At 68.9% G+C, this 25,881-nt stretch overlaps 10 protein-coding genes and 2 non-coding genes across 12 annotated transcripts; 8 read left to right on the plus strand and 4 right to left on the minus strand.

Moving 5' to 3' along the window:
* V1510DRAFT_412825 (ADC synthase) lies at nucleotides 1-1,757 on the minus strand. Its single transcript, XM_066933137.1, has 3 exons — nucleotides 1,608-1,757; nucleotides 1,340-1,577; nucleotides 1-1,309 (listed from the first exon to the last, which is right to left on the minus strand). The coding sequence occupies exons 1-3, from the start codon at nucleotides 1,641-1,643 to the stop codon at nucleotides 42-44; spliced, it is 1,542 nt and encodes a 513-aa protein (XP_066790593.1). The 5' UTR covers nucleotides 1,644-1,757; the 3' UTR covers nucleotides 1-41.
* A 59-nt stretch (nucleotides 1,758-1,816) lies between these two features.
* V1510DRAFT_t49 lies at nucleotides 1,817-1,889 on the plus strand. Its single transcript has one exon. It is a non-coding gene; the product is annotated as a tRNA-Thr (tRNA).
* A 445-nt stretch (nucleotides 1,890-2,334) lies between these two features.
* Nucleotides 2,335-2,408, plus strand: V1510DRAFT_t50. Its single transcript has one exon. It is a non-coding gene; the product is annotated as a tRNA-Ala (tRNA).
* On the plus strand, nucleotides 2,349-3,294 carry V1510DRAFT_412827 (autophagy protein 16-domain-containing protein). The gene has a single exon (XM_066933138.1). The coding sequence runs from the start codon at nucleotides 2,477-2,479 to the stop codon at nucleotides 3,197-3,199; it is 723 nt and encodes a 240-aa protein (XP_066790594.1). The 5' UTR covers nucleotides 2,349-2,476; the 3' UTR covers nucleotides 3,200-3,294.
* V1510DRAFT_412828 (histone methylation DOT1) lies at nucleotides 3,224-4,154 on the minus strand. Its single transcript, XM_066933139.1, has one exon. The coding sequence runs from the start codon at nucleotides 4,007-4,009 to the stop codon at nucleotides 3,320-3,322; it is 690 nt and encodes a 229-aa protein (XP_066790595.1). The 5' UTR covers nucleotides 4,010-4,154; the 3' UTR covers nucleotides 3,224-3,319.
* A 1,932-nt stretch (nucleotides 4,155-6,086) lies between these two features.
* On the minus strand, nucleotides 6,087-8,795 carry V1510DRAFT_374753 (Spb1 C-terminal domain-containing protein). The gene is made up of 2 exons (XM_066931531.1): nucleotides 8,596-8,795; nucleotides 6,087-8,562 (listed from the first exon to the last, which is right to left on the minus strand). Exons 1-2 carry the CDS (start codon nucleotides 8,767-8,769, stop codon nucleotides 6,136-6,138), a joined length of 2,601 nt encoding a protein of 866 aa, XP_066790596.1. The 5' UTR covers nucleotides 8,770-8,795; the 3' UTR covers nucleotides 6,087-6,135.
* Nucleotides 8,796-8,957: 162 nt separating this feature from the next.
* Nucleotides 8,958-11,072, plus strand: V1510DRAFT_412834 (PPPDE putative peptidase domain-containing protein). The gene is made up of 4 exons (XM_066933140.1): nucleotides 8,958-9,016; nucleotides 9,048-9,061; nucleotides 9,093-9,123; nucleotides 9,155-11,072. The coding sequence occupies exons 1-4, from the start codon at nucleotides 8,980-8,982 to the stop codon at nucleotides 10,777-10,779; spliced, it is 1,707 nt and encodes a 568-aa protein (XP_066790597.1). The 5' UTR covers nucleotides 8,958-8,979; the 3' UTR covers nucleotides 10,780-11,072.
* On the minus strand, nucleotides 10,763-12,673 carry V1510DRAFT_412835 (nucleoside phosphatase family-domain-containing protein). The gene is made up of 2 exons (XM_066933141.1): nucleotides 12,583-12,673; nucleotides 10,763-12,518 (listed from the first exon to the last, which is right to left on the minus strand). The coding sequence occupies exon 2, from the start codon at nucleotides 12,464-12,466 to the stop codon at nucleotides 10,826-10,828; it is 1,641 nt and encodes a 546-aa protein (XP_066790598.1). The 5' UTR covers nucleotides 12,467-12,518; nucleotides 12,583-12,673; the 3' UTR covers nucleotides 10,763-10,825.
* Nucleotides 12,674-14,541: 1,868 nt separating this feature from the next.
* Nucleotides 14,542-17,004, plus strand: V1510DRAFT_308152 (eukaryotic long-chain fatty acid CoA synthetase (LC-FACS)). Its single transcript, XM_066930722.1, has 3 exons — nucleotides 14,542-15,147; nucleotides 15,178-15,360; nucleotides 15,392-17,004. Exons 1-3 carry the CDS (start codon nucleotides 14,746-14,748, stop codon nucleotides 16,967-16,969), a joined length of 2,163 nt encoding a protein of 720 aa, XP_066790599.1. The 5' UTR covers nucleotides 14,542-14,745; the 3' UTR covers nucleotides 16,970-17,004.
* A 162-nt stretch (nucleotides 17,005-17,166) lies between these two features.
* V1510DRAFT_412840 (eukaryotic long-chain fatty acid CoA synthetase (LC-FACS)) lies at nucleotides 17,167-20,502 on the plus strand. Its single transcript, XM_066933142.1, has 5 exons — nucleotides 17,167-17,510; nucleotides 17,714-17,956; nucleotides 18,471-18,781; nucleotides 18,813-18,882; nucleotides 18,914-20,502. Exons 1-5 carry the CDS (start codon nucleotides 17,346-17,348, stop codon nucleotides 20,477-20,479), a joined length of 2,355 nt encoding a protein of 784 aa, XP_066790600.1. The 5' UTR covers nucleotides 17,167-17,345; the 3' UTR covers nucleotides 20,480-20,502.
* Nucleotides 20,503-20,733: 231 nt separating this feature from the next.
* On the plus strand, nucleotides 20,734-22,170 carry V1510DRAFT_412844 (uncharacterized protein). The gene is made up of 2 exons (XM_066933143.1): nucleotides 20,734-20,922; nucleotides 20,953-22,170. Exons 1-2 carry the CDS (start codon nucleotides 20,781-20,783, stop codon nucleotides 22,089-22,091), a joined length of 1,281 nt encoding a protein of 426 aa, XP_066790601.1. The 5' UTR covers nucleotides 20,734-20,780; the 3' UTR covers nucleotides 22,092-22,170.
* V1510DRAFT_412846 (uncharacterized protein) lies at nucleotides 22,171-25,516 on the plus strand. Its single transcript, XM_066933144.1, has 3 exons — nucleotides 22,171-22,547; nucleotides 22,662-22,753; nucleotides 22,785-25,516. Exons 1-3 carry the CDS (start codon nucleotides 22,355-22,357, stop codon nucleotides 25,482-25,484), a joined length of 2,985 nt encoding a protein of 994 aa, XP_066790602.1. The 5' UTR covers nucleotides 22,171-22,354; the 3' UTR covers nucleotides 25,485-25,516.
* Nucleotides 25,517-25,881: the final 365 nt, after the last annotated feature.

Below are 25,881 nucleotides of genomic sequence, written 5' to 3' on the forward strand. Positions count from 1 at the left end.
TCGACAGTGCGCCCGCGGGCGCTAATTACATTGCTAGTACATCACGGGGCCTGCGGGTACAGGGCCTCGGCCTGGACGATGGTGCTCATGTTGGCGCCGAGCTTGTTCATGGTCTCGATGTACTCGTCGTACGGGACCGAGTCGTACACGATGCCGCCTCCGGCCTGCAGGTACACGGCGCCGTCCTTGACGAGCATGGTGCGCAGGGCGATGCACGTGTCCATGCTCTTGTCGTCGTAGCCCCAGTGGCCGACGGCGCCGGCGTAGACGCCGCGGGTCTCGCCCTCGACCTCGGAGATGAGCTCCATGGCGCGGACCTTGGGCGCGCCCGAGACCGTGCCGGCCGGGAAGATCGAGCGGAAGGCGTCGAAGCGGGTCTTGCCCTCGCGCAGGACGCCCGAGACCTGCGAGACCAGGTGCATGACGTGCGAGAAGCGCTCGACGACCATGAGCCGGTCGACCTTGGTCGTCAGCGGGTCGCACACGCGGTTGATGTCGTTGCGCGCGAGGTCGACGAGCATGACGTGCTCGGCGCGGTCCTTGAGCGAGCCCAGTAGCTCGGCCGCGTTCTTGTTGTCCTCCTCCTTGGTCTTGCCGCGCGGCAGCGTGCCGGCGATGGGGTGCGTGATCACGCGGCCCTCGTCGTACTTGACCAGGAGCTCGGGCGACGCGCCGACGACCTGGAAGTCGATGTAGTCGATGTAGAACATGTACGGCGACGGGTTGACCGTGCGCAGGTGCCGGTAGATGTTGAACGGGTGCAGCGACGTCTCGCGCCGGATGCGCTGCGACGGCACGCCCTGGAAGATGTCGCCCTTGAGGATGTGCTCCTGCAGCCTGCGGACGTGGCCCTCGTAGCCCTCGCGGCCGATGTTGGACACGAACTCGCGCCCGCCGACGATCGGCGGCTGCTCGGGCTCGAACGCGGCCGTCGAGCGCAGGCACGCGATCGTGCGCTCGATCACGGCCGTGGCCTCGGCCCGCGCCGCGGCCAGGTCGAACCCGCTCTCGGGCACGGCCACGTTGTGGATGACCTGCACGCGGTTGAAGACGTGGTCGAACGCGACGAGCGTGTCGAACAGCAGCAGCACCGACTCGGGGATCTGCAGGTTGTCCTGCAGCTCGCGCCGCGTCTTGGGCTCGAAGTACTTGATGCAGTCGTACGAGATGTACCCGACCGCGCCGCCGGTCATGGCCGGCAGCCCGGGCAGCTTGGCCGACCGGTACGCGGCCAGCTCGGTCTCGAGCAGCCGCAGGGGGTCCACCTCGGGGCCGTGTCCGGGGCCGGTCTTGATCACCTTGCGGGGGGCTGCGTCAGCGCGCCCGTGCGCCCACTTACCGACGCCGACAAAGCTGTAGCGGCCGATGGACTCGCCGTTGTACGCGGACTCGAACAGGAACGACGTCGTGCCGGCCGGCGCGGCGGCCTTGAGCTTGAGGTACACCACCGACGGCGTCAGCAAGTCGGCCGCCGTGAAGGCGTACATCGGCAGCAGATTGGGCCGCTCCGAGGCGGGCCGCTCGGCCGAGGCGGCGAGCAGGGTGCGGATCTGGTCATCCGACGGCTGGACCGTGACCTGCGTCAGCGACGAGCGGCGACGGCGTACCTTTGGCAGCGACGGCTGCGGGAGCTGGGCGGCCATTGCGAAGCAATTGTACAGACCCGGCGGTGGGGACTGCGGAGCGGACGCGGACGGCTTTATGGAGGAGACGCCGTGGACGAAGAGTAATTTTTGATCTGGGTTACCCGGAACATCGCCAGTTACCCGGGGCCTGTCTCGCCGAAGCCCGCATCGCGGCGTTGCTGACATGACAAGCCTCGATGGCCAAGTTGGTAAGGCGTGGCACTCGTAATGCCGAGATCGTTGGTTCGAATCCGGCTCGAGGCATACCTTTTTGCCGGCGCCTGCTGCCGACACGACCTGGCGGCCTGCGGCTGCCGGCCTTGCCGCCGGCGCGAATTGGCTGCCGCCCGCAGGCCCCGTCGGGCGGCGCCAATAGTTAACAGCCACACGGCGTGCGCGGCGACTAGGCCAAGCGTACGCCTGCTGGCGGCAATTCCGTGGCAGCCCCTGCGGCCGACGCCGCTGTCGCACCTGCGGGTCGCCGCCGGACGCGTGTCCGCGTGGCAGCGCTACCTCAGCACGCCTGCCGGCGGCCGCAGGCCTTTGCCAAGGCGCTGCGCGTGCAGCGGCCGTGTCTACGCGCGGCCGCGCTGGCCGCCGCGCCTCGCGTCGCGCTTGGCGAGTCATGTCGGGTGTTCCGCAGTCACGCGCGCAGACCACGTGACCGCAGACCCAACTGTATGCACGCGGCGCCTCCTTCTCCAGTAACGGGCGTCTGGTGTAGTTGGTTATCACATTCCCTTAGCATGGGAGAGGTCTCCGGTTCGATTCCGGCGTCGTCCATTTTTTTTCCTCCGCGCGGGCGCGGTACTTCTAGCTTCGCTCCAGCCGCACACAGCGCGGCGGTCACCATGTGGAGACAGAGCCTGGTCGACGCCCTCGACGAGCGCGACCGCCGCGAGAGCGCGTTCCCGATCGTTGCCGCGTTCGCCAAGCTGGCCGCCCGCGCGGCCGCGTGCGAGGCCCGCGACGCCGGCAGCCCGCGGCCCGACCGGCGGCCAGCCCCCGGCAAGCCCGGCGCCCGCGCCGACGCCAGCCAGCTCCGCGCCGACCTCGACGAGCTCTACGAGATCAACCGGGAGACCAAGGCGGCCTACGGGCGCACGCAGACCGAGCTGGACGCGGCGCGCGCCGCCCTCGCCCGCGTCCAGGCCAAGTACGACGCGCTCAAGGCCGAACGGGTCCGGTTGGCCGGACGGCTGCAGGCGCGCGACGAGGAGATGCGCGAGAAGAACCGGGCGGTCCAGGTCGCCCAGGACGAGATCCTGACGTACCAGATCCTGCTCAACGTGGCCGAGGACAAGGTGGCCAAGCTCGAGGCCGAGAACCGGCAGCTGGTCGAGCGCTGGATGGAGCGCGTGTCGCGCGAGGCCGACAAGCTGAACGACGCCAACGCGTTCCTGGAGAGCGTGGACCGGTCGCGGCAGCGCAGCCGCGAGCCGGACGAGGTCGCGGTCGCGGTCGCGGCCGCGGCGGCGGACACGGTGGCCGCGGAGATGGCCGAGGGCCTGGCCGAGGGTCTCGGCCAGGCCGACGGCGGCGGCGGCTCGCCGCCCGCCGGCGCGGGCGCGTAGGCGCGCACCACCGGGCCGGTGGAGTGGGGATCGTGAGATACATTGAATACATTGAACATATAGCCGCCGACGCCCCGGCCGTCGGTGCACCAGCACCACATCACGCGTCCGCGCAGCGTCTCACGCGCCGTCCAGAAACCGCTGGATCCGGCTGCGGTCCACGGTCGACACAAAGTACCGGCCCGGGTTGTCTGTCCACGACACCGAGCGCGAGTAGAACTCGCGCTCCTCCACCGCCAGCATGTTCACCGGCGACTCGACGTTGTACCGGCTGATGGCGTGCCCCGGCGGCACAAACGACTTGAGCGAGACGATGCGGGTGCCGTCGCGGAGGTCGAGAAACATGTTGACGAGCCGGCCGTTGAGCTCGGCGTCAAACACGTAGTTGTTCACCAGGACCACGTCGGCCCGCTTCAGCACGTCCGCAACGGCCTTGGACTCGGCAAAGTCGGTCGCCAGCAGCCGCACGCGGCCCAGGCGCACGCCAAACAGCCGCGCGCGCGCGGCCAGCTCGTTGCGCTGGCGGCGGGCGAGCTCGGCCGCGTGCTCCATGATCTCGCAGCCCCAGGACTCGCAGCCGAGCTCGAGCGCGGCCTGGAGCGTGCAGTTGCCGACGCCGGAGCCCAGGTCCACAAACACGTGGCGGGCCGACGTCAGGCCGGTCTCGCGGAACAGCCGGCTGGTGAACGGCGGCAGGATCTCGCCGTAGACGTTGTTGGAAAAGGCCTCGTAGTTGCGCAGCTCGTGCGACTCGGGCGAGACCACGCGCGCGTAGACCTGGCCCAGGACGGCGTGGGCGAACGCGGCCATGCGGTCGCGGTCGCGCAGGCTGGCCACGCCGGTCTCGAGCGCGCCCGCGCCGCCGGCGCCGTGGAACGCGGCCGCCACGAGGCCGTTGTAGCGCTCGACCGCGGCCGCGTACGCGTCCGCGTCGCCGCGGCGCAGCGCCCGCCGCAGCGCGCGCACGATGCTCTGGTCGTCCTCCAGGCCGTCGGCGTCCGCGCCGACGACCGCCGCGGCCGCGTCCGCCGGCAGAAAGTAGTCGGCCACGGTGCGCATGATGCCCTCGATCTCGTCGGTCGGGTCGTACTCGCCCTCGGTCCGCGGGCGCACCAGGTTGAACCGCTCGGCAAAGGTGCGGTGGCCGGGGTACCGCAGGCTGACGGCCAGCGGCGCCGGCGCGCGGAAATCTAGCAGGGCTAAGCATGATATTCGAGCTACAGGACAAAAGCAAGGCCCCCAGCCTACTCACAGTTCTCGTAGTCCGCGCCCGGCTCGGCCACGGTGGCCGCCGCGACCACGTCCGGCCGCGGCGCGTCGTCGTCCAGGCCCGCGCCGTCAAACAGCTCGCGCTCGCTGTCGGCGGCGTCGGTGCCGCCGCCGTCCGTCGACACGGCCTCGTCGGACGACCCGCCGTCGTCGCTGTCGACTATCCGCTCGGCGGACTTGAACGCCTTCTCCTTCTTGGCGCCGGCGCGCTTGCGCGGCTTGGGCGCCTCGTCCTCGCTGGACTCGTCCGACTCGCTCACGGCCTTCTTCCGCCGGCCCTTCTTGGCGCGCGGCTCCTTGGGCTCCTTGGCCGGCCGCCGCCCGCGCTTGCGCTTCTCGCCGTCCGACTCGTCCGAGTCGCGGTCCCGGGCCTCGGCCGCCTTGCGCGAGATCCCGAGCGCCTCCTCCTTCTTGCGCTTGAGCGACCGCCGGATGATGTCCTCCTGCCGGCTGCGGTCGGGCGCGGCGGCGGCGGCCGCCGCTGCCGACGGCGCAATTGGCACTGCCCGCCGCACCTTCTTGAACCGCACGTCGACCTTGCCGCCGGGGCTGGCCGCCGCGCTCGCGCTGCTCTCGCGCTCGCTCGCGGGCCCGCTGTCCGCGCCCGGCCCGCTGGGCTTGCGGATCGCGTTCCCGCGGCGCCCGAGCTTGTCAAAGATCGAGAGATGGCCCGGCATGGCCGCTGTGCCGACTCGCCGCCACTGTACTCTGGTCCGCCGTGTGCAGGCCTGCTCGCGCTGGCCCGGTTCCTGCGGTCTGTCCGACCTGCGATCGCTCGTGGGCTGTGCTTGCTGGATGGCGCTGGCCTGATGGCTGGCGTAGAGTCCCCGGGCTTGCCGAACTTCGGAATGTTGCTGTGTTTTGTCGTGATGCCACGCACCGCCAAAAGTAGCGGTGACTCGATGAGATGGCCTCGGCAACGGCCACGGCCGGGCGGCGGTGTGCGCGCGAGCATATAGCCGCATGTAGCCGCACGAGCCTCCGGCGGCCACTCCGTGGGGGGTGCGCCCTGCGGGCGGCAGGCTGGGCTCTGGCGCGGACGCGCGCAGAGCACGCGCCCCGGTGAAGCACCGCTGGGGTGCGTACCATATAGCCGCATATAGCCGCAAGAGCCCGGCGGCCACTCCGCGGGGGCTGCGCCCGGCGGTACGGCTGCCCGCAGGGCGTAACCTCGACGGAGTCGCCGCCGGAGGCATGCCATCATATAGCCGCATATAGCCGCACGGGTCAGTGGCCAGTCCGCGGGGCTGGCGGCCTGCGCTCACTGGCACGGCCGCCCACAGGGCGCACCCTCGACGGAGTCGCCGCCGGAGGCACGCCAACATATAGCCGCATATAGCTGCACGGGCCAGTGGCCAGTCCGCGGGGCTGCGGCCTGTGGGCGGTAGCGCCTGCGCTCACTGGCACGGCCGCCCGCAGGGCGCACCCTCGACGGAGTCGCCGCCGGAGGCACGCCAACATATAGCCGCCTGAGCCTCGGACGGCCGCTCCGTGGGGTGCGTCCTGGCGTGCTGTGGAACGCGGCCGCCGCAATGCGGCTATATGCGGCTATATGGCAGCTCTCGCGGCTGCTCCAGCGCGCCAGCCTGTGCCCGCCAAGCGTCCACAGCGGCAGTCACCCGAATCAAAACTTTTATTGACAATGCGATCATGATATGGTACAGCGTCTAATGCTTCTTCGCCTTGGCCTTGAGCTTGGTGGCGCGCATCTCCTTCTTGAGGCGGCCGTCGACCATCTTGTAGCGACCCTTGACGCCGCCCGGGCGGCCCTTCAGACCCTTGTTGGCGCCGCGGGCGACCACGACCTTGGTCTGCGGCTTGGCCGTCTTCTTGCTGGCCTTCTTGAGCATCTTCTGGATGGTCTCGGCCTTCTCCTTCTCGGACTTGTTGGGGTCGTCGACAATGATGTCCGACTTCTTCCGCAGCTTCTCGAGCTTCTTGGCGGCCTTGTACTTCTTGCGGGCCTGCGCCTCCTGGACCTTCTTGATCGGCCGCGCGTTGAGCGCGCGCAGCTTGGCCTTGATGGCCGCGGCGGCCTCGGCCGTGACCGGCTTCTGGATCTTGCTGTGCCGGTTCTCGTCGTCGAGGAACCACTCGGGCAGGCCGTCCTTGTCGCGCAGCGAGTAGCGGTTGTACGAGTCGTCGATGACCTCCGACGACGTGCGCTGCTTGGTGGCGAGCTGGTGCGCGAGCGTCATGGCCTCCATGGTGATGATGTCGATCTCCTGGCCGGCCGGCTTCTCGTCCTCGTCGGACGAGTCGTCGCCCCAGGTCGACTCGGGCTGGGCGTCGGCCTTGACGACCTCGAACCCGGCGTCGTCGTCCGAGTCGAACGCGTCGGCGGCGACGTCGACGTCGTCGTCGTCGTCGGCCTTGGCTGCCTTGGCCGCCTTGGCTGCCTTGGCCGCCTCGTCCTTCTTGCGCAGGTCAATGATGCGCTCGATCGCGTCGTCCGAGTCGTCGTCCGAGTCGATCCGGCCGACGTCCTTGAAGATGCTCTGCTCGAAGAACGAGTGCGCCTTGCGGCTCAGCCCGTTGATCTTGACGTCCTTGTCCTCGAGCTTGGTGAGCAGGCTCTTGCGCGGCGCCTCGTCGTCCGGGCTCGAGAACGCGGTGAGCTCGCCGTCCTCGTCGTCCGAGTCGAATTCGACGTCGCCGTCCGACTCGGACTCGGACGCCTCCTTGTCGTCGAACCCGGCCCACTCGGTGTCGAACCGCTGCTCGCGCGCCTTCTTGGCCCGGTACTTGGTGTCGGCGTCGGCCTTGCGCTCCTGGTACTGCATGTACATCTGGTCGAGCTCGTCCTCCAGCCGGTCGGCGTCCTCGCCGCTGTCGTAGCCGATCTCGAACTCGTCCACCTCGCGCGGCTTGTTGTCGTTCGTGTTGACCACCACGTTCATCTTGCCGGCCATGAGCGTGTCCATCTGGCCGCCCTTCTCGGCCGACTTGAGATTGAACAGCGAGTCCGCGCCGACCTGCGCGGCGTCGATGCCGATGTCCATCGGGCTGATCATGTTGAGCTGCATGCGCGTGACCTCCTTCTGGCGCACCTCGTTCTGCCGGCGCCGGTCGCGCCGCTTGCGCGCGGCCTCCTTGCCCTTGAGGTCGTCCAGCTCGGCGTCGATGCGCTCCTCGTCGTCGAGGCCCTCGTACGGGTCCACGGTCTCGGTCGCGCGCGCGCGCTCCTCGGCCTTCTTGGCCTTCTTGTCGTCGTCGAGCCCGAGCAGGTCGCGGCACTTGATACGCCAGCGCAGCAGCAGCCGGAAGTCCTTCTTGCCGAGGACCTTGAGGTCCTTGATGAGCTCGCGCACCTCGGGCGTGGTCGCCTCGAAGTTACGCACCGCCTTGACCTCCTTCTTGAGCTGCGTCCTGGCCTCCTCGATCGTCAGCTTGTCGAGCGACGGCACGTCCGTCGTGTCGGGCACGTCGAACGTGAACGTCGACATGCTGCCCAGCAGCGCGATCGGGTCCTCCCCGCGGATGTACTGGATCACCGGCGTGGTCTTGAACTGGAGGTAGTTGCCCTCCTCGTAGCCGTCGCGCTTGCGCTTCTTGATCTCGGGGTTGAACACCTTGGCCTCGTAGTTGGGCGTCGGGTCCGACAGGTCCTCGAACACCGACCGGGGGTCCAGGAACTTGGGGTCCAGCCGCTTGGGCGCCTTGAACCCGCGGCAGACCACGAAAATCTCGGCAGACACGTTACGCGACGCCGCCGGCTTGGTCGCCTCCACCTTCTGGAACAGCTGGTTGAAGACCCACATCAGGTTGTTGTAGTCCTTCGAGCGGAAGACCTTGGTGATGAAGTTGCCGCCGGGCATCAGGAACTCGGTCGCCAGGCGCAGCGACTGCAGCACCAGCTCCGCCTGCGTGAACGCGTCCTGCACCCACGCGGTACCGACGTTGGGCGCACCGTCGTGCAGCACGCAGTCCGCCTTCCATGTCTTGAGGTGCTGTCGCAGCTGCGCGCGGCACCGGTCCGACGTGATGTCCTCTTGGAACGTAATGACCTTCGGGATCGCCTTGATCGGCGCCAGGTCGACGCCGATGATGAGCGAGTTCACCGGGCAGAGACTGGCCGCGACTTGGCACCATGACTGCCGTCAGCGCCGTGCGCGCGCGCTACTTACTCCGGGGGCCGCACACAGGTCGATCACGACCTTGGACTTCTCGAGGAAGTTGCCATACTTCTGGTTGATCTGCAGGATCTTGAACGCCGCACGGGCCCGGTAGCCCTTCTCCTTGGCGAGCCGGTAGTAGTGGTCTAAACGACCCTTTCCGAACTTCTTCTGCGACTTTCCCATGGCTGCGATGCGGGACTGGAAGAAATTGGTGAAGAAATTTTTTTGCGCGTCCGTTGGGAGAAAATTTTTGCGCCGAGCCGCACGCAGTGCGGCGCCGGTCACGTGGATAGCGTCACGTGTCGCGCGGCTGACGCGCCGCACAGCCGCGCCATCACGTGCCCCCGAACCCGCTGGAATAAGATGCCGCCCGTCGCCCCCCGACCGTCCAGCATGTCCGTCCAGCTCTACGTGTACGACCTGTCCAAGGGTAAGTCTCTTCCGGTGCGCGCTGACCCCAGGACTGGCCAAGCAGGTACGTCCGCTCCCGGCCCGGCTGACCCCAGATGTCGCTGGCCCTTGTCGGCAAGCAGATCGGTAGGTATCCGGTCGCGCCCGCTGACCGCAGACGGCGTCTGGCACACGAGCGTCGTCCACGGCGGCGTCGAGTACTTCTACGGCGCCGGCGTCCAGACGTGCGCGCCTGGCCAGAGCCACCACGGCCGGCCGCTTGAGGTCGTGGAGATGGGAACGACCGCGCTCCCCCAGGACGTCGTGGTCCAGTACGTGGACTCGCTCCGGACGATCTACACGGCCGAGAAGTACGATCTGTTCATGCACAACTGCAACAACTTCTCGCAGGACCTGTGCCAGTTCCTGGTGGGGCGCAATATCCCGGCCCACATCTCGTCGCTGCCGCAGGAAGTCCTCAACACGCCGTTCGGCCAGATGATGCGCCCGGCGATCGAGAGCTCGCTGCGGCCGGTCACAACGGCGCCGACGCCGGCGTCGGCACCGGCCGCCGGCCACGGCGGCGGCGGCGGCCACGGAGACGTCCCCCAGGTGCTGCATCCGTCGACGGTGGCCGAGCTCGAGCGGCTCATCGCAGACTCGCCGGCCGCGGCCGTCTTCTTCACGTCAGCCACGTGCGCGCCCTGCAAGATGGCGTACCCCATGTTCAACGCGCTCGCCGAGCGGTACGACGGCAAGTGCGTGTTTGCCAAGATCGACGTCCACTACGCGTACGAGATCGGCCAGCGGTTCCAGATCTCGGCAACGCCGACGTTCAAGACGTACGTCAAGGGCGAGCCCGTCGACGAGTGGCGCGGCGCCAACCCGAGCACGCTCGAGTCGAACGTGAACATGCTGGTGGCGATGGCGCATCCGCCGCACGCCCACCGGCAAATGGACCTGCCCAAGCTGCTGGGCATGCGCACCGAGTACATCAAGTACGCCAAGGTGCCGCCCATGGACGCCATCGCCGGCCGGCTCGAGACCGCGGGCTGCAAGCCGAGCGTCGTGGACGACGTGCTGGCGTTTGTGGCGACGCGGCAGAAGGAGGGCGCGGCGTCCGCGCCGCTGCCGGACCTGGCCGCCTTTGTGCTGGCCGTGCGCGCGCTCCTGGCGGCCAAGACGCCCGCCGAGGTGTTCCCGCTGATCGACCTCGTGCGCGTGGCCGCGCTGGACGCGCGCGTGTGCGCGTGGCTGGCCGAGGAGGCCGGCTTTGCGACGACGCTGGCGCTGGTCGAGCGCGCCAACGCGGACGCGTACCAGGTGCGGCTGCTGACGCTGCAGCTCGTGTGCAACCTGTTTACGAGCACGCTGTTTCCGCCGCAGCTGTGCGGGCCGGCGCTGCTGGGCCCGGTCGTCCAGCTCGTGTGCGCGTCGCTGCTGGACGAGCACACCAACGTGCGTGTCGCGGCCGGCAGCCTGATGTACAACCTGTGCTGCTTCGTCCAGCGCCAGCGCACGGCCGGCACCGAGGCCGTGGGTGGCGAGACCGTGATGGAGCTCGCCGTGGCTCTGGTCGAGGGCATCTCCAACGAGACCGAGTCTACGAGCACGCTCGGCCGGCTGCTGGCCGCCCTCGGCCTGCTCGTCTACTGTGCGCCCGGCGGCGACGAGAGCGCGCTCGGCGACGTCATGCTCTCGCTGGACGCCCCGTCCATGCTGCGGGCCAAGGCCGGCAGCGCCGTGGCCGGCGAGCACCAGGCGCTCTGTGGCGAGATTGCGCAGCTTGTGGCGCAGCTCTAGCTCATCGATTAGGGTACATACATGCAACGAGACATTAGGGTTATGCTTAGGCAATCTGCTTGACCTTGCACGTCCAGCCGGCCTCGCCCTGGTCCAGCAGCGGCAGCGACGCGCCCAGACACCAGCCCAGCTCGTTGCCCTTGATCTTCTTGGCGATCTTGACCTCGCGTTCGATCGGGATGTCGTAGCCCGCGTTGAGCATGGCAACCATGAAGTTGAGGTCCAGGCACCACTCGGGCCGGTCCTCGAGCTCGGCGAGCGCGCCGGGAATGGCCGCGAACGACGACCAGGCCGACGCGCCCTTGCAGACCTTGCCGGTCAGGTCGCGCAGCTCGGCGAGCGTGAACGAGTGCGGCATGCCCAGCGGGTACGTGCGGTCGTAGAAGTACGAGAAGATGAAGATGTCCTCCTTGGCGAACGTGCGCACGAGCGACGGCTGGTGGACGCCGTTGAACGAGCACGGCGCCAGGTCGCACGTGGCCTCCTTCTCGAGAATGGCCTCGGTCAGGAACCGGCACTGGCTGGTCGACGGCTCGGCCGGGCCGGTCATGTTGACGGCGATGGTCTTGCCCGAGTCGAGCTTGACCTCGACCTCGCGGGTCATCTTGGGCGGCAGGCACGGGTTGATGATCGGCGCCGCGACCGGGCCGGTCACGCCCGCGTTCTTGACGACGAGGGCGTGGACCTTCTTGCGGGCCTCCATGAGGCCGTAGCCCAGGTGCGAATGCTGGTAGAGCGAGAAGTGGCGGCCGCCAAAGTTGAGGTCGTACTTGTGGTCGCCCGGCGTCATCTCCTCGGTGACGGGGAACGTCGGCTCGAAGACGATCTGGGTCGAGCCGCCGCCGAGGTCAAACACGGCCGCCGTCGGCGTCTGCTCCTTCGAGCCGATGTTGCCGAGCAGGTAGTTGGTCGTGATCCACGCGTACACGCCCTCGTCCTTGCCGTCCATGATCGAGATGCCGTCGCCGGGGACGACGGCGAACGGGTAGTCCTTCTCGAGGTGCGTGCGCACGGCGCGCAGGATCGTCTCGGACTTCTCGGTGCCGAGGATGCGCAGGCCGGCGGTCGCCTTGACCGCGACCGGCGTGCACGCCTTGATGCTGTCGGGCACCTCCTTCATGGCCACTTCGAGCAGCACGTCCAGCGACTTGGCCGCGCCGACCGGGTCGTCGGGGTACGACGACAGGCCGGGCTTGGTCATCTCAAACACCTCGCGCACGAGCTGCGGCGTCTGCTGGCAGTTGCTGAACTCGTACACGTGGATGCGCGAGCCCGTCGAGCCGGCGTCGATCATCAGCGCGTACTGCGTCACCGGCCGCGAGCGGTCCCACGACACACTGCACGTGCCGTCCGCGCTCACGGCCGAGCTCACGACCGCGGACCGGTCGAGATACGGGGCCAGCGGCGACGACGGCGACAGGTACAGGAACATGCCCACCAGGAACAGCACAATCACGCCAATGGTCTTGCCCAGCCGCGACTTGGCTGCCTCGGCGAGCGAGACCTGGTTGGGGTCGAACCGGCCCTGGTTGAGCGAGCCGTTGCCGATCTTGTCAAAGAACCCGGACGGCGACGGCGAAAACACCCGGTTGTTGGTGTCCTCGGGACCCGAGCCGAACGATAGGAACGAAAAAAACGCCGGCCGCCGCCGGATCTCGTTTTCGGCTGCCGTAGGAGGGAACGACATGACGCTGGATGCCTCGCGTGCGGGAAGAAACAATTTCCGGCCCTTGGACGGACTGCGGTCAGCATGGTCGGCTGGCGCGCGGGCCGGCGGTCCCGGCCTCGCGTGCGCGTACGTACCTGGTGTTCACTGAGCTGATGCCGAACGTGCCTCGACAATTGCTGCGGGCGCTGGGCGTCAAAATCGGATGAACAGACGGCACCGGTGTGGTGAGGAAGTAGATATACGTGCTATGGAGCCCTGGAGCCTTGGTCGGCGTGGTGCTAGGCGCTGCGACGCATCTGCTGCACTTTTTCCTGTTTGGGACAAAGCTTGCCCCTTTGGGCTGCGCGGCACGGCTAGCGCGGTGGTTGCACGGGCGCCTCGCCTAGTTTGTCTCGGCTTGCCCAAAATAGGCTTGTGCACCTGCGCGGTGCAGCGGCGACGGGCGGTTACCCGGAGACGGCCCGCGCGCCGCGCCGTGCCTGGCGCGGCCGCGACGTGGCCGGCGCAGGCCGGAACGGGACGCCGACCGAGCGGCTGAGCGGCTGCCGCCCGACAGGCCGGCGGGGCTGGCGGCGGGGCCCCGTGGCGGCCGCCGCGGGCGGCTCGCCGTGATCCGGCGCCGCACGGCTGGGTCGGCGCCGCCGCGAGCCACCTGCGCCACTTTCCTCTACCAGCCACGCCGCTGCCTACGGTAAGTCCGCTGTGGCGCGCCGCCGACCCGACCGTTGCGCTACTGCGCTGCAGCGTTTCGGGCGTCTGCGTCTACGTGCGGGCCGGCCGGGTCGGAGCGGGTTATGCGGCCGGAGGCTGGGAGGCCGCGGTGGATGTGACGTTGCGTCGGGAGCTCGCGATCAGGGCGTGCGCGCGGGTGTGGCCGTGCGCGATTCGAGGACGCGGTGGCGCGGGCGTGGCCCTGGTGGCTGTGTGTGTGAGACGAGCCGCGCGTGAGCGGGAGCCTTGGTGAGGAGCCGTGAGGAGCCATGAGAGCCGTGAGTGTGAGCCGTGATCCGTGAGCCGCGAGTGTGAGCCGTGATCCGTGAGTGTCCCTCAGTGAGTGCGAGCGCTCTGTGACCCGTGACCCGCGCACACGCAAGCCGGGGCTGTGGTGGCCGTGGTGGCCGCGGTCGTGGCCGTGATCGTGGCGTCCCAGCCGCGGCTCTGGCGTTGACCTTCAGCCGCGGCTGTTCACGACCGAGCCGTCACCCGCGGTCCTGGTCGTGTCCATCAACCACTGCGCCACGCTGGCTATTCGTAGGCTGTTACTCGTACGACGGCCGCCGCGTCACCTAGCAGCCGCTGTGCCTGCCCGATACGACCCGCCCCTGTATCTGCCAGTCCGCGGACCCGTGTCTGCCGGACCTTCCGGACCCGTCCGCCGGACCTGTCCATTGGACCTGTCCGCCGGACCCGTCCGCCGGACCTGTCCACTAGACCTGTCCGCCGGACCCGTCCGCCGGACCCGTCCGCCGGACCCGTGACCTGTCCCCCAGACCTGCCCGGCCGGCCTAGCCGGGCGTCTGCGCCGGCCCGCCCCTGCGTGCCGTGCTCCCATCTACGCAGTACCAGACCTGCGGCTCGCCAGTTCGTGCATGCAGACCACCGCAGCGCATGCAGGCACAATGTTCGCACGTGATGGTGTCAGGCTCGCCAGTCGGCACGAGGGCCGAGGTTCTTTCTCGGTCTGCTCCGCGCGCACATGGCGATCCCAATCGCGTTGTTAACTCACTTGTTCTTCCCCGCTTTGCCGAGGATAAGGTTGGTGGGAGTTGGGCACATGTTCAGTTTCCTGGAGATCTCCAGCTTACCAGCGATCGAGACTTTATATTCCGCAACCAGTCCATGACACTCTGCCAGTTGCGTCCGACAGTATACCAATAACTTGCAGGTAAGCGTGTTGGGGTCGTGGGCTGGGCTCTGGCGGTCGAGTACGGCCGACGTGGGCCGTGCATAGCCTCGGCCCGTCGCGTCGTTTCACGCCGACGCTTGCGCCAGCGACGCCGGCATCGGCGGCGGTCGCCCCGGCCGCGGCCGCCGGCGACTGCTGAACCGCTCCGGCTGTCGTCCGCCACCGTGAGCCACCGTCCGCGTCGGCCGATCTGCCGCCGCTCGCAGATCGTCGCTTGCGCAGCGTCGCGGCCGTAACCTGCGGGTGACGGTGGCATATGCGGGTGATGCGGCTCAAGTGGCTCGCAAACGTCAGGCACCCGGCAAACATCACCGCGCACGGGCGCTACGGGAACCCGTCAGGCCTACTCCCCGCGACCCCCGCTGCCCCGCAACACCACTGACCACCAGCTATGCCTACCATACTCGGACAGAATCCCGTCGTGTCGATCATGCCGGCGGACGCGCCGCTGCCGTCGCAGGACACGATGGTGACGGTCTCGACGCCCGCCGGCAAGCCACAGGCGCTGCCGGTTCCCAACTCGCAACAGCCGGGGTACTCGGCCGTCTACCGCAACGCGGCCGTCTCGCTCACAGATCCGCTGCCGGAAGTGCAGCATCCGGCGCTGCTGACGACGTACGACCTGTTTGCCAACGCCGTGCGCCAGTTTGGCGGCGAGAACTGCCTGGGCCGGCGGATATGGCTCGCCAACGAGCGCAAGTACGGCGACTTTGAGTGGGACACGTACGCGCAGACGTGGCAGAAGCTGACCCACGTCGGGTCGGGCCTGGTCGCGCTCGCCAAGACGTTCAAGGTACGCTCCTACCGTGCGCGCTGACGCCAGGGTGTGCCCGAGAAGTTTGCCGTGGCGCTGTTCGCGCCGAACCGGCCGGAATGGGTTCTCACGGAGCTGGCGTGCAACGCCTACAGCCTGTACTCGGTCACGCTGTACGACAGCCTGGGCGCGAACGCGAGCCAGTACATCCTCAACGTGACCGAGGCGCCGGTGCTGGTGGCGTCGCTGAACGTAAGTCGAGAGCCGGGCGCGCTGACGCCAGAACATCATCCAGATCCTCAAGGTGCGGTCCGAGCTCACCAAGCTGCAGGCCATTGTGTGCATGGACGACCTGTCGGCGCCGAGCGACGTCCCTGGGCGGTCGATCCGGGTCGTGCTGGAGGCGTGGATGGCGCAGGCCGGCCTCAAGCTGCTCACGTTCACCGAGCTGGTCGCGATGGGCGTGGCCGCGCCGCTGCCGCACCGGCCGCCGACGCGCCAGGACTGGCTGACGATCAACTTCACGTCGGGCACGACAGGCATGCCCAAGGGCGTCGTGCTGACGCACGCCAACGCGCTCGCGGCCGTGACCGCGTGCATGAACCACATCCCCCACGCCACGGTTGGCCAGCGCGAGATCGTGCTGTCGTACCTGCCGCTGGCGCACATCTACGAGCGGCAGTCGATGCTGCTGGCGCTGGCGTTCGGCGCCGCGTACGGCTTCCTGCACGGCCCGGTGCTCGAGCTGATCGAGGACATCCAGCGGCTGCGGCCGACCGTGTTCCCCTCGGTGCCGCGGCTGCTGACGCGGATCGAGGCCGGCGTGCGCATGAAAACCGTGCAGGCGGACGGCGTCGCCGGCGCCATCTCGCGGCGCGCGCTGGCCACCAAGCTCGCCGACCTCGAGGCCGGCGGCACCGGCCGCTCGGCGCTCTGGGACCGGCTGTGGTCGCGCAAGATCCGCAAGAACGCCGGCTTCGACCGGCTGCACACGATCGTGTCGGGCTCGGCGCCGATCGCGGGCTCGACGATCCAGTTCCTGCGCTCGGCGTTCGCGTGCCAGGCCATCCAGGGCTACGGCCTGACCGAGTCGTTTGCGTCGTCGCTGGTCGCGCAGCCGCTCGACCCGACCGTGGGGCACTGCGGCCCGCCGATGCTGACGGTCGAGGTCCGGCTCAAGGACGTGACCGACATGAACTACACGGCCGCCGACAAGCCGCATCCGCGCGGCGAGCTGCTGCTGCGCGGCGCCACCGTCTTCTCCCAGTACTACCGCGAGCCCGAGAAGACCAAGGAGGTCTTTGACGCCGACGGCTGGTTCCACACGGGCGACGTGGCCGCGATCGACGAGCTCGGCCGCGTGCGCATCATCGACCGCGTCAAGAACTTCTTCAAGCTAGCCCAGGGCGAGTACGTGGCCCCGGAGCGCATCGAGAACGCGTACCTGGCGGGCACGACGCTGCTCCAGCAGGTCTTTGCGCACGGCGACTCGGTCCAGACCTTCCTGGTGGGCATCATCGGCATCAACCCGGAGCCGTTCGCGGCCTTTGCCGCCAAGGCGACCGGCCGCGGCGTCGACCCGACCGACCTGGCCGCGCTGCGCGCGGCGTGCGCCGATCCGCGCGTGCGCCATGCGTTCGCCGCCGAGCTCGACGCCGTGGCTGGCGCCAGCAAGCTGCAGGGCTACGAGCGCATCAAGAACTTTGCGCTCCACGTCGACCCGTTCACGGCCGAAAACGACCTGCTGACGCCTACGATGAAGCTCAAGCGGCCGCAGGCCGCGCGCGCGTACCGTGCCGACATCGACGCGCTGTACGCGGAGGGCGAGCTGACGCCGCCGCGCCCGCGCGCGAAGCTGTGAGATACACCGGCTGAAGATATACGTTTATGCGTGAGCCCCTGAGGCGTGGCCCGATGTGGGCCGGAAGCGGGCCGCTGTCGGCGCCGCCGGTGCCCGCTTCGGTTGTCACATGGCTACGCGCCTGCCGAGGTACCGTAGCCTGCCCCAGACCGGTGACAGTCGCGGCCGCCGCCCCTGGGCCCGCGGCCGCTGTGTCGGCCGCCGACGGCCTCGCTGGCCGCGCCGCCGGACAGCCGCGGCCGCCGACGGGACCGTGCGGCGCGCGCCCGTCTGTGCTAGCGTGGCGCAGGGGAGCCAAGGACCCGGGTCCGAGTGTGTAAGCGAGGCCAATCACGTGACGGAATGCACGCACCTGCGGGGGTAGCCTCAACAGGGCATGTGTTTACTGCTTTGTCGCTGGAGCGAGCCCAGCACGCCCTTCACCTTCCTGGAGAGGCAACGGCGCCTGCACCCGTGCACTAGCGCAACATCTCATCTCTACGGCCTGCTCAAAAGCACATCTGACAGCCGTCACACACCACTGATTCCAGACACCAGCCAGGTACGTTGGACCGGAACCGCCGGAAGGCTGGCGGAGGCTGGCACGGGCAGAGGCGAGGCCGTGGCGGCGCGCGAGGGCCGGCGGCCGACGTGATAGCCGCGCGGCCGCCGCAAAGGGGCCGTCCGCTGGGGCGGCCGCGCCGGGCAGGGCTGCCCTCTGCCGCGCCGCCGAGCGCCGACTGAGCGCGAGAGGCTGACCGGCAGACTGCTATCATGGACCCAGAGTACCAGGCCGCAATGGACAGGCTGGCGGCCAACGTGGTGAAGTTTGGCACGCCGCTGAGCGACACCGACGGCGTTAACGACAAAAACGCCGTCCAGCTGGCGACCGTGGCCAAGGGCGAGCCCCAGGCGGTGCCGCTACCAGGCACGGAGGCTCCTGGGCTGTCGCCTGTCTACCGCAATGTGCTGTCACAGGAGCGGTTGGTGCACAGCACACACCCGGAGGTAGGTGCTTGATAGCGTGGTTCTGTGGCAGGTGCGGGGCGCGGACGGGCCGCTGCTGCCGGCGGAGAAGCTCTGGATGTGCGTGCGGCACGGCGGCCAGCCGGTCGGCCAAGCGGCGGCGTGGTGGAGCGACGGCGCGGCCGGCACAGGCGGCGTGATGGCATATAGCCGCCGGGCCGGCGTGGTTTGTGCGACGCGTGGCACGTGCCGCGGGTCGGGCGAGCCCGCCGGGTCGGCTGTGTCTTGGCCGGCATATAGCCGCCGGGTCGGCTGTGCCGTGGTCGGCATAAGGCCGCCGGGTCGCAGCGACCCAGATCACATGCGACCCGCGACCATATACCCGCTGGGTCGGCGCGCTGCCGCCAGCACCAGGCCGCGGGTCGCGACCCGCGATCACATACCCGCCGGGTCGGCATGTTGCCGCATATACCCACCGGCCGCCGGGTCGGCATATTGCCGCCGCTGTCCGCACCGCACGCCCTCCACACCACCCCGCGCGCTCGCTAACCCCCAGATCCAAACCCAGTACGATGCCTTCGCCAACTCCGCCAAGATCTTCGCCGACCGACGCTTTCTCGGCGCCCGCTACCTGCTCGACCCCGCCAACGACCGTTGGTCGCCGTACGTCTGGGAAACGTACGCCGAGATCGCGCAGCGCCGCACGGACATCGGCGCCGGTCTCTGCTACGTCAATGACACGCTCCTCAAGAACGAGGCCACCAGCAAGTACTCGATCGCGCTCTTTTCCCAGAGCCGGCCCGAGTGGATGATCACGGACCTGGCGTGCCATGCGTACAACCTCGTCGTTGTGCCGCTCTACGACAAGTATGTTGCGCCGCAACCGCGCTGACCGCAGCCTGGGCCCGACGTCGAGCGAGTTCATCCTGAACTCGGTGGAGGCGCCGATCCTGGTCGCGTCGCTGGACGTAAGTAGCCGCCCGGGCGCGCTGACGGCAGCACATCCCCGAAATCCTGTCGCTGGACACGCAGCTGCCGTTCCTCAAGGCAATCGTGTCCATGGACGACCTCGAGACGCCGTCGGACCTGCCCCACCAGAGCAAGGGCGACATCCTGCGCGCGTGGGGCCGCAAGAAGGGCATCACGGTGCTGTCGTTCCACGAGCTCGAGACGCTCGGCCAGAAGCACCCGCGCGCACACAACCCGCCCACGGCCGCGGACGTGCTGACGATCAACTTCACGTCGGGCACGACGTCGAACCCCAAGGGCGTCGTGCTCACGCACGGCAACTTCGTGGCCGCGCTGGCGTTCGCGTTCTGCCACCTGCCGCGCGCGTACGGCGACACGATCGACACGGTGCTGTCGTACCTGCCGCTGGCGCACATCTACGAGCGCGCGACGCTCGGCGTGGCGATCGCCGTCGGCGCCGAGATCGCGTTCTTCCGCGGCAACATCCTCCGGATCCTGGACGACCTCAAGACGGTCCAGCCGACGACGTTCACGACCGTGCCGCGGCTGCTGACCCGGTTCGAGTCGGCGATCCGCGCCAAGACCGTGGACGCGGCCGGCGTGCGGGCCGCGATCGCCCGCCGCGGCATCGAGACCAAGCTCTTCAACCTCGACCACTTTGAGACCCAGAACCACGCGGTGTGGGACCGGCTCGTGTGCCGCAAGGTCCGGCTGAACGCGGGCATGTCGCGGTGCACGTCCATCATCTCGGGCTCGGCGCCGCTGTCGCCCGACACGCACCGGTTCCTGCGCGCCGCGTTCGGCATCACCGTCGTCCAGGGCTACGGCCTGACCGAGACCCACGGCGCCGTCGTGCTCTCGCAGGAGGCCGACCTCGGCGTGCTGCACTGCGGCCCGCCGGGCCTGACGACCGAGGTGCGCCTGCGCGACGTGCCCGCGCTCAACTACTTTGTCACCGACAAGCCGCACCCTCGCGGCGAGCTGCTCATCCGCGGCTTCACCGTCTTCCGCGAGTACTACCGCGACCCCGAGCGCACGGCCGAGGTGCTCGACGCCGACGGCTGGTTCTCGACAGGCGACGTGGCTGCGATCGACGAGCTCGGCCGCGTGCGCATCATCGACCGCGTCAAGAACATCTTCAAGCTGGCGCAGGGCGAGTACGTGGCCCCCGAGCAGATCGAGAACAACTACCTGTCGAGCTGCCCGCTGCTGCAGCAGCTGTTTGTGTACGGCGACTCGCTGCAGCCGTACCTGATTGCGATCGCCGAGGTTCAGCCGCTGACGTTTGCGCCGTGGGCCTCGGCGCTGCTGGGCAGCACCATCGACCCGACGGACGCGGCTGCGATCAAGAACGCGTGTGCCGAGAGCGCGGTCAAGCTGGCGCTGCTGCGCGACTTTGAGAAGATTGGCCGCGAGAAGGGCATGAAGGGCTACGAGAAGGTCAAGAACGTGGCGATCATGGCCGACACGTTCTCGGTCGAGAACGACCTGATGACGCCGACGATGAAGCTCAAGCGGCCGACTGTGGCGTCGCGATTCAAGGGCGTGATCGAGGAGCTGTACCGTGAGGGCGACGTTGCGTCGAAGCTCAAGTAGAATGGATTGCTTTGCTAGATTGACGGAGGGCAGGTGGCCGTGCGGGTGTGGCGGCCGGCGCGGGCGGTGTGGCGGTCGTGGCGCCGGCCGTGGGGGCCGTGCGCACGGCGCTCCGTGGCGCCCAGCACTGCCGGCACAGCCCTGTGGCGCGGACCGCCGTGGCGTATAGCCGCCTGGCGCTCGAGGCCAGCCACTGCGCCGTGGCGCATAGCCGCGCCGCAGCCCTGCCATCACGTGCCCACGTGTTGCCATGACAACGCGTGTAAACATCTCCCTCCCGCGTGCCAGATCAACCGCAACCATGACCAGCGTTTTTCAGGACAAGGAGAACGCCGTCACCAGCTCGGCCTGGACCGCCAAGGGCGTCCCCCGGACGCCCCTGATGACCAAGGGCCCCCGGCCGGCCAAGTCCAAGGTCGACCTCGCGTTTGTCACGCCCAAAGGTGAGTTGTTTGCGATCGTCGCTCACGCAGAACGTCGCGTGCCTCTCGGCGGCCTCGACACAAATGTCCGCCCCCGGCTCGGATCCGTCGGCGGCAAGTCCGGCAAGCCCGGCAGCAGCCGCCGCAAGCAGCGGCTCGAGACGCCGGCGGCGCAAGCGCGCCCGGTGGGCGCCACCAAGACCAAGCCTGCCGTGCGCGAAGAAGAACCCGCAGAGATCGAGTACATGCCGCCGCGGCCGGCAGAGCTCCCGTTCATTCCCGATGACTTTGAGCGCCCAGACTACGGTCGGCTGCAGAGCGCGCTGCGCGACTCGGTCGTCGCGGCCGTGCTCGCGACAAGCCCGGTCCTGGCCGTCTCCGACGACCTTCCCGGCCCGATCAGCGACGACCTGCCGCCGCTGCTGCCCGTGGACGCACCCAGCCAGGCTGCCACCGTCCGGCCCCGTCGCGACGGCAAGGAGAACCGGCCGCCGACCCGCGTCCGCGGCAGCCGCCGCGCCGAGGCGCCGGCCGAGCCGGCGGCCGCGATCCAGCCCGAGCCCCGGCCCGTCCGCGAGCGCCGGCTCGGCTACATGGCGCCCACCTCCGCGTTCCAGGCCAAGACGCGCGCACCGCGGCGGCCGCTGGCGCCCGCCACCCAGAAAGCCGTCGACGACGCCCAGTCGCTGCGCGCCTTTGGCACCGTCGGCCGCAGCGCCGGCCGTGCCGTGGCCGCGTCGCTCGCGGCCGGCCGGCCGGCGTCTGCGGCGCCGCGGCCACGTGCGCCGCTCCGTCTCGACGCGGTCTTCGACCTCGACATCGACAGCCTGGTCTTGCCCGAGCTCGATCTCGAGCCGCTCGACGAGCTCCTGGACGAGCCTCCCGCGCCCGCCACCGCCGCCGAGCTCCTCGCCCAGGCCGACTCGTCCAGCGCCAGCATCAGCCCGCTCCTGCTGGCCGACCACGACGCGTCGTCCGCGCTGTCGGAGCTCGATCTGGCCGATGGGTCCACGCCCGCGTCCACGCCGGCTTCCAGCCCGCCGGCCGCCGGCCGCGCCGCCTCGGCCGACCCGGCCCTCGACGTCCGCGTCGAGCGGCCCGCCGGCGACCTGCCGGCCGACTCATACATGTTCCAGCTCTTTGGCGGACTCGATCTCGAGTCAGACCACTTCGAGCTGCGCGACCTCTGATCTGGTGTTTTTGCTCTTGTGGTTTGGTTGGGTCTCTCTTTAGCTTGGCAGTAATAAATAGCAACTCGTACAATGCGTCTGCCGCGTTCTGCGGCCGCCTGGGCCCTTGGCTGCCGTCCGGCCGCCGTCGGAAGGCCGTCCGCGGCGTCGGATGCCCGCAAACACTACGCCGTGTGGTTGACATCGCCAAATCCCAAGGCTTAATAATAGCGATCACCACTTTTACAAATTTTTTTCACCACCCGACCGGACCCGTCTCTACCATGGCCACACTCAAGCGTGCGGCCGATCCGGAAAGCGGGCGACCGACAATCCTGCAGAAGGTGTTTGTGCGGTCGCGCAAGGGCCACGCAACCAAGATCGTTCGCGAACAGTACCTGAGAAACGACATTCCGTGCTCGTCGCAGCTTTGCGAACCATGCCGTTTGAACGCCCCGAAGGACTCGTCGGGCATGGGTAAGTGCGGCCGGGCGCAGACGGCGATGGCCGGCAGCTGCGCGGTCGCGGATTGGCCGCGGGTGCGCCGGCGTCGCCAGATCGACCGTTCTATCAAACATTGCTGACAACCAGTCCGGCCGCCGGTGCTGTCGGCTACGCCGCCCAAGACCAAGGCGCTGGGCCCGCACTACCTGGTGCCGGACGCGGACGTGTGTGTGCGAGCGGTAAGTGGATCGGCGGGCGCGCTGACGGCAGATGGACCTGCTCGAGCACCGGTCGGCGTTCTTTGACGTGATCATCCTGCAGACCGTGCTCGAGAGCGTGCGCGGCCAGAGCCTGCCGCTGTACAACCGGCTGCGGGCGCTCACGCGCAGCGAGACCAAGCGGTTCTACGTGTTCCACAACGAGTTCCGGATGGAGACGTCGGTGCGGCGCGAGAGCGGCGAATCGGCCAAGGACTGGGCCAAGCGCGCCATGCGCGCGGCGTGCGTGTGGTACCAGGTCCACCTCGAGGAGGCGACCGGGTCCGGCGCGGCGCCGCGCGTGGTGCTGCTGTCGGAGGACGGCGAGGCGCTCGAGCAGGCGCGGGAGCTGGCGGTCGACGGCACGACGCTCGAGGCGTACGTGGACGGGCTGGCCAACGCCAACGAGCTGCTGGACATGATCTCGGCGCTGGACGAGACCAGCCGGCCGGTGGGCGGCGTGCGGCACTACCCCGACTACTACCCGTCGGCGCGGCTGCTGGGCGGCGTGCAGGCCGGAATCCTGCACCAGGGCATCCTGAACGTGTCGCAGTACAACTTCCTGGAGGCGGCGGTGGCCGTGCCCGCGTTCGAGCAGCCGCTGCTGGTGCTCGGGCGCGAGGCCATCAACCGCGCGGTCAGCGGCGACGTCGTCGTGATCGAGCTGCTGGCCAAGGACCAGTGGAAGCGGCCGTCCACGCGGATCGTGGACGAGGAGGCCGTCGCGCGCGACGACAACCCCGACGACGACGCCGAGGCCATCCTGACGCTGGCCGAGCAGCGCGCGCTGGTCGAGGAGGCCAAGCGGGCGCAGCGCAAGCCGGTCAAGGGCAAGGCCGCGCGCGAGGTCTCGGACCTGGGCCCGCAGCCGACCGCGCGCGTGGTGGGCATCGTCAAGCGCAACTGGCGCCAGTACGTGTGCCACATCGACCCGCGGTCCGTGCCGGACGTGGCCGCCGGCAGCAGCCGCTCGCAGATCTCGGTGTTCTGCGTGCCCATGAACAAGACGATCCCGCGGATCCGGATCCGCACGCGGCAGGCCGCGACGCTCGTCGGCCAGCGCATCGTCGTCGCCATCGACGCGTGGGAGCCGACGTCGCGCAACCCGGCCGGCCACTTTGTGCGCGCGCTCGGCGAGGTCGAGACCAAGGCCGTCGAGACCGAGTCGCTGCTGCTCGAGTACGACGTCCAGTTCCAGCCGTTCCCGCAGTCGGTGCTCGACTGCCTGCCGGTCGAGGGCCACGACTGGCGCGTGCCGGCCGACACGGCCGACCCCGGCTGGGCCAAGCGCCGGGACCTGCGCGACCTCGACGTGTGCTCGATCGACCCGCCGGGCTGCCAGGACATCGACGACGCGCTGCACGCGCGGCTGCTGCCGAACGGCAACTACGAGGTCGGCGTGCACATCGCCGACGTCTCGCACTTTGTCAAGCCCGACACGCCCATGGACACCGAGGGCGCGTCGCGCGGCACGACCGTGTACCTGGTCGACAAGCGCATCGACATGCTGCCGCACCTGCTCGGCACGGACCTGTGCTCGCTCAAGCCGTACGTCGAGCGCTACGCGTTCTCGGCGCTGTGGGAGATGACGCCGGGCGCCGACATCGTGTCCACGACCTTCACCAAGTCCGTGATCAAGTCCAAGCACGCGTTCTCGTACGAGGAGGCGCAGCTGCGCATCGACGACGCGTCCAACACGGACGCGCTCACCGAGGGCATGCGCACGCTGCTGCGGTTCTCCAAGCTGCTGAAGAAGCGCCGCATCGACGCCGGCGCGCTCAACCTGGCCTCGCCCGAGGTCAAGATCCGCGTCGAGTCCGAGACGTCCGACCCCGTCGACGCCGAGGTCAAGCAGCTGCACGAGACCAACTCGCTCGTCGAGGAGTTCATGCTGCTGGCCAACATCTCGGTCGCCGCGCGCATCTACGAGGCGTTTCCGCAGTCGGCCATGCTCCGCCGCCACGCGCCGCCGCCGCCGTCCAACTTCGAGGTCCTCGCCGACCAGCTGCGCGTCTGCAAGGGCATGCACCTCAAGGTCGACTCGTCGCACGCGCTCGCCGACTCGCTCGACGCCTGCGTCGACCCGAACGACCCCTACATCAACACACTGGTGCGCATCAAGGCCACGCGCTGCATGCTTGCCGCCGAGTACTTCTGCTCGGGCACCATGTCCGAGTCCGAGTTCCGCCACTACGGTCTCGCGACGCCGATCTACACGCACTTTACGTCGCCGATCCGCCGCTACGCCGACATCGTGGCCCACCGCCAGCTCGCCACCGCGATCGAGTACGAGTACCTCCACCCGAGCCTGCGCGACAAGCCCAAGCTCGAGCTCATCTGCAACAACATCAACCGCCGGCACCGCAACGCCCAGTTCGCCGGCCGCGCCTCGGTCGAGTACTACGTCGGCCAGGTGCTCAAGTCCAAGCAGATCACCACCGACGGCTATGTGATCTCGGTCTTTTCCAACGGCATCGTGGCCTTTGTGCCCCAGTTTGGCGTCGAGGGCCTTATCCACAACAACGACATGGCCACCCCGCCCCCGCCCTCGGCCTACGACGAGCAGACCTACACCATTGTCTACCACCCGGACACCAAGAACGAGGTCCGCCTCCAGCTCTTTGACAAGGTCAAGATCCGCGTCGACACCGTCGTGGACGAGGGCACCAAAAAGCGCAAGGTCCAGCTGCGGATCGCGCACCCGTCTATTTAGACTGTACAATGCACATTCATCATCTGGCATCAGCCGGTCCGTAGAGGCGTAGCGCGCAGCCGCACGGCGCACCGAGCCTGCGAGGCGACTCCGCGGGGGCAGGTCGTGCGGCGGCCATGTGCGGCTATATGCGGCTATATGACACAGCAGGCGCGCTTCGGCGGCGGGCGGTCGAGCGCGCCTCGGCGGCGGCCTGTGGCGGGCGCGCCCTCGGCGGCAGTCCGTGCGCGCACTGCCCGCCCGTGCGCGCACTGCCGCCCGTGCGCGCACTGCCCGCCGCCCTGCGCCGCCGGCAGCCGCGCCGCCGCATGTAGCCGCATACAGCCGCATATAGCCGCCCGCGGCGCGGCGAGCCGCACGCGATGCGGCGCGTCACACCACGCGTGACGCGCCGCAT

Source organism: Dipodascopsis tothii (assembly GCF_038497935.1).
Source record: "Dipodascopsis tothii strain CBS 759.85 unplaced genomic scaffold V1510scaffold_6, whole genome shotgun sequence".
Lineage (NCBI taxonomy): Eukaryota > Fungi > Ascomycota > Lipomycetes > Lipomycetales > Lipomycetaceae > Neoaidaea > Neoaidaea tothii.

Coding starts and splice junctions, on each gene's coding strand:
- V1510DRAFT_412828 (XM_066933139.1), bottom strand. CDS start 4,009: ATGGCCGCGTTCGCCCACGCCGTCCTGGGCCAGGTCTACGCGCGCGTG.
- V1510DRAFT_374753 (XM_066931531.1), bottom strand. CDS start 8,769: ATGGGAAAGTCGCAGAAGAAGTTCGGAAAGGGTCGTTTAGACCACTAC. Junction 8,563..8,595: donor ACCTGTGTGCGGCCCCCGGA/GTAAGTAGCGCG, acceptor CGCTGACGGCAG/TCATGGTGCCAAGTCGCGGC.
- V1510DRAFT_412840 (XM_066933142.1), top strand. CDS start 17,346: ATGTGTTTACTGCTTTGTCGCTGGAGCGAGCCCAGCACGCCCTTCACC. Junction 18,782..18,812: donor GTTGTGCCGCTCTACGACAA/GTATGTTGCGCC, acceptor CGCTGACCGCAG/CCTGGGCCCGACGTCGAGCG. Junction 18,883..18,913: donor TCCTGGTCGCGTCGCTGGAC/GTAAGTAGCCGC, acceptor CGCTGACGGCAG/CACATCCCCGAAATCCTGTC.
- V1510DRAFT_412835 (XM_066933141.1), bottom strand. CDS start 12,466: ATGTCGTTCCCTCCTACGGCAGCCGAAAACGAGATCCGGCGGCGGCCG.
- V1510DRAFT_308152 (XM_066930722.1), top strand. CDS start 14,746: ATGCCTACCATACTCGGACAGAATCCCGTCGTGTCGATCATGCCGGCG. Junction 15,148..15,177: donor CGCTCGCCAAGACGTTCAAG/GTACGCTCCTAC, acceptor CGCTGACGCCAG/GGTGTGCCCGAGAAGTTTGC. Junction 15,361..15,391: donor TGCTGGTGGCGTCGCTGAAC/GTAAGTCGAGAG, acceptor CGCTGACGCCAG/AACATCATCCAGATCCTCAA.
- V1510DRAFT_412827 (XM_066933138.1), top strand. CDS start 2,477: ATGTGGAGACAGAGCCTGGTCGACGCCCTCGACGAGCGCGACCGCCGC.
- V1510DRAFT_412834 (XM_066933140.1), top strand. CDS start 8,980: ATGTCCGTCCAGCTCTACGTGTACGACCTGTCCAAGG. Junction 9,124..9,154: donor CCTTGTCGGCAAGCAGATCG/GTAGGTATCCGG, acceptor CGCTGACCGCAG/ACGGCGTCTGGCACACGAGC.
- V1510DRAFT_412825 (XM_066933137.1), bottom strand. CDS start 1,643: ATGGCCGCCCAGCTCCCGCAGCCGTCGCTGCCAAAG. Junction 1,578..1,607: donor CGCAGCCGTCGCTGCCAAAG/GTACGCCGTCGC, acceptor TCGCTGACGCAG/GTCACGGTCCAGCCGTCGGA. Junction 1,310..1,339: donor CTACAGCTTTGTCGGCGTCG/GTAAGTGGGCGC, acceptor GCGCTGACGCAG/CCCCCCGCAAGGTGATCAAG.
- V1510DRAFT_412844 (XM_066933143.1), top strand. CDS start 20,781: ATGACCAGCGTTTTTCAGGACAAGGAGAACGCCGTCACCAGCTCGGCC. Junction 20,923..20,952: donor CGCGTTTGTCACGCCCAAAG/GTGAGTTGTTTG, acceptor TCGCTCACGCAG/AACGTCGCGTGCCTCTCGGC.
- V1510DRAFT_412846 (XM_066933144.1), top strand. CDS start 22,355: ATGGCCACACTCAAGCGTGCGGCCGATCCGGAAAGCGGGCGACCGACA. Junction 22,548..22,661: donor GAAGGACTCGTCGGGCATGG/GTAAGTGCGGCC, acceptor GCTGACAACCAG/TCCGGCCGCCGGTGCTGTCG. Junction 22,754..22,784: donor CGGACGTGTGTGTGCGAGCG/GTAAGTGGATCG, acceptor CGCTGACGGCAG/ATGGACCTGCTCGAGCACCG.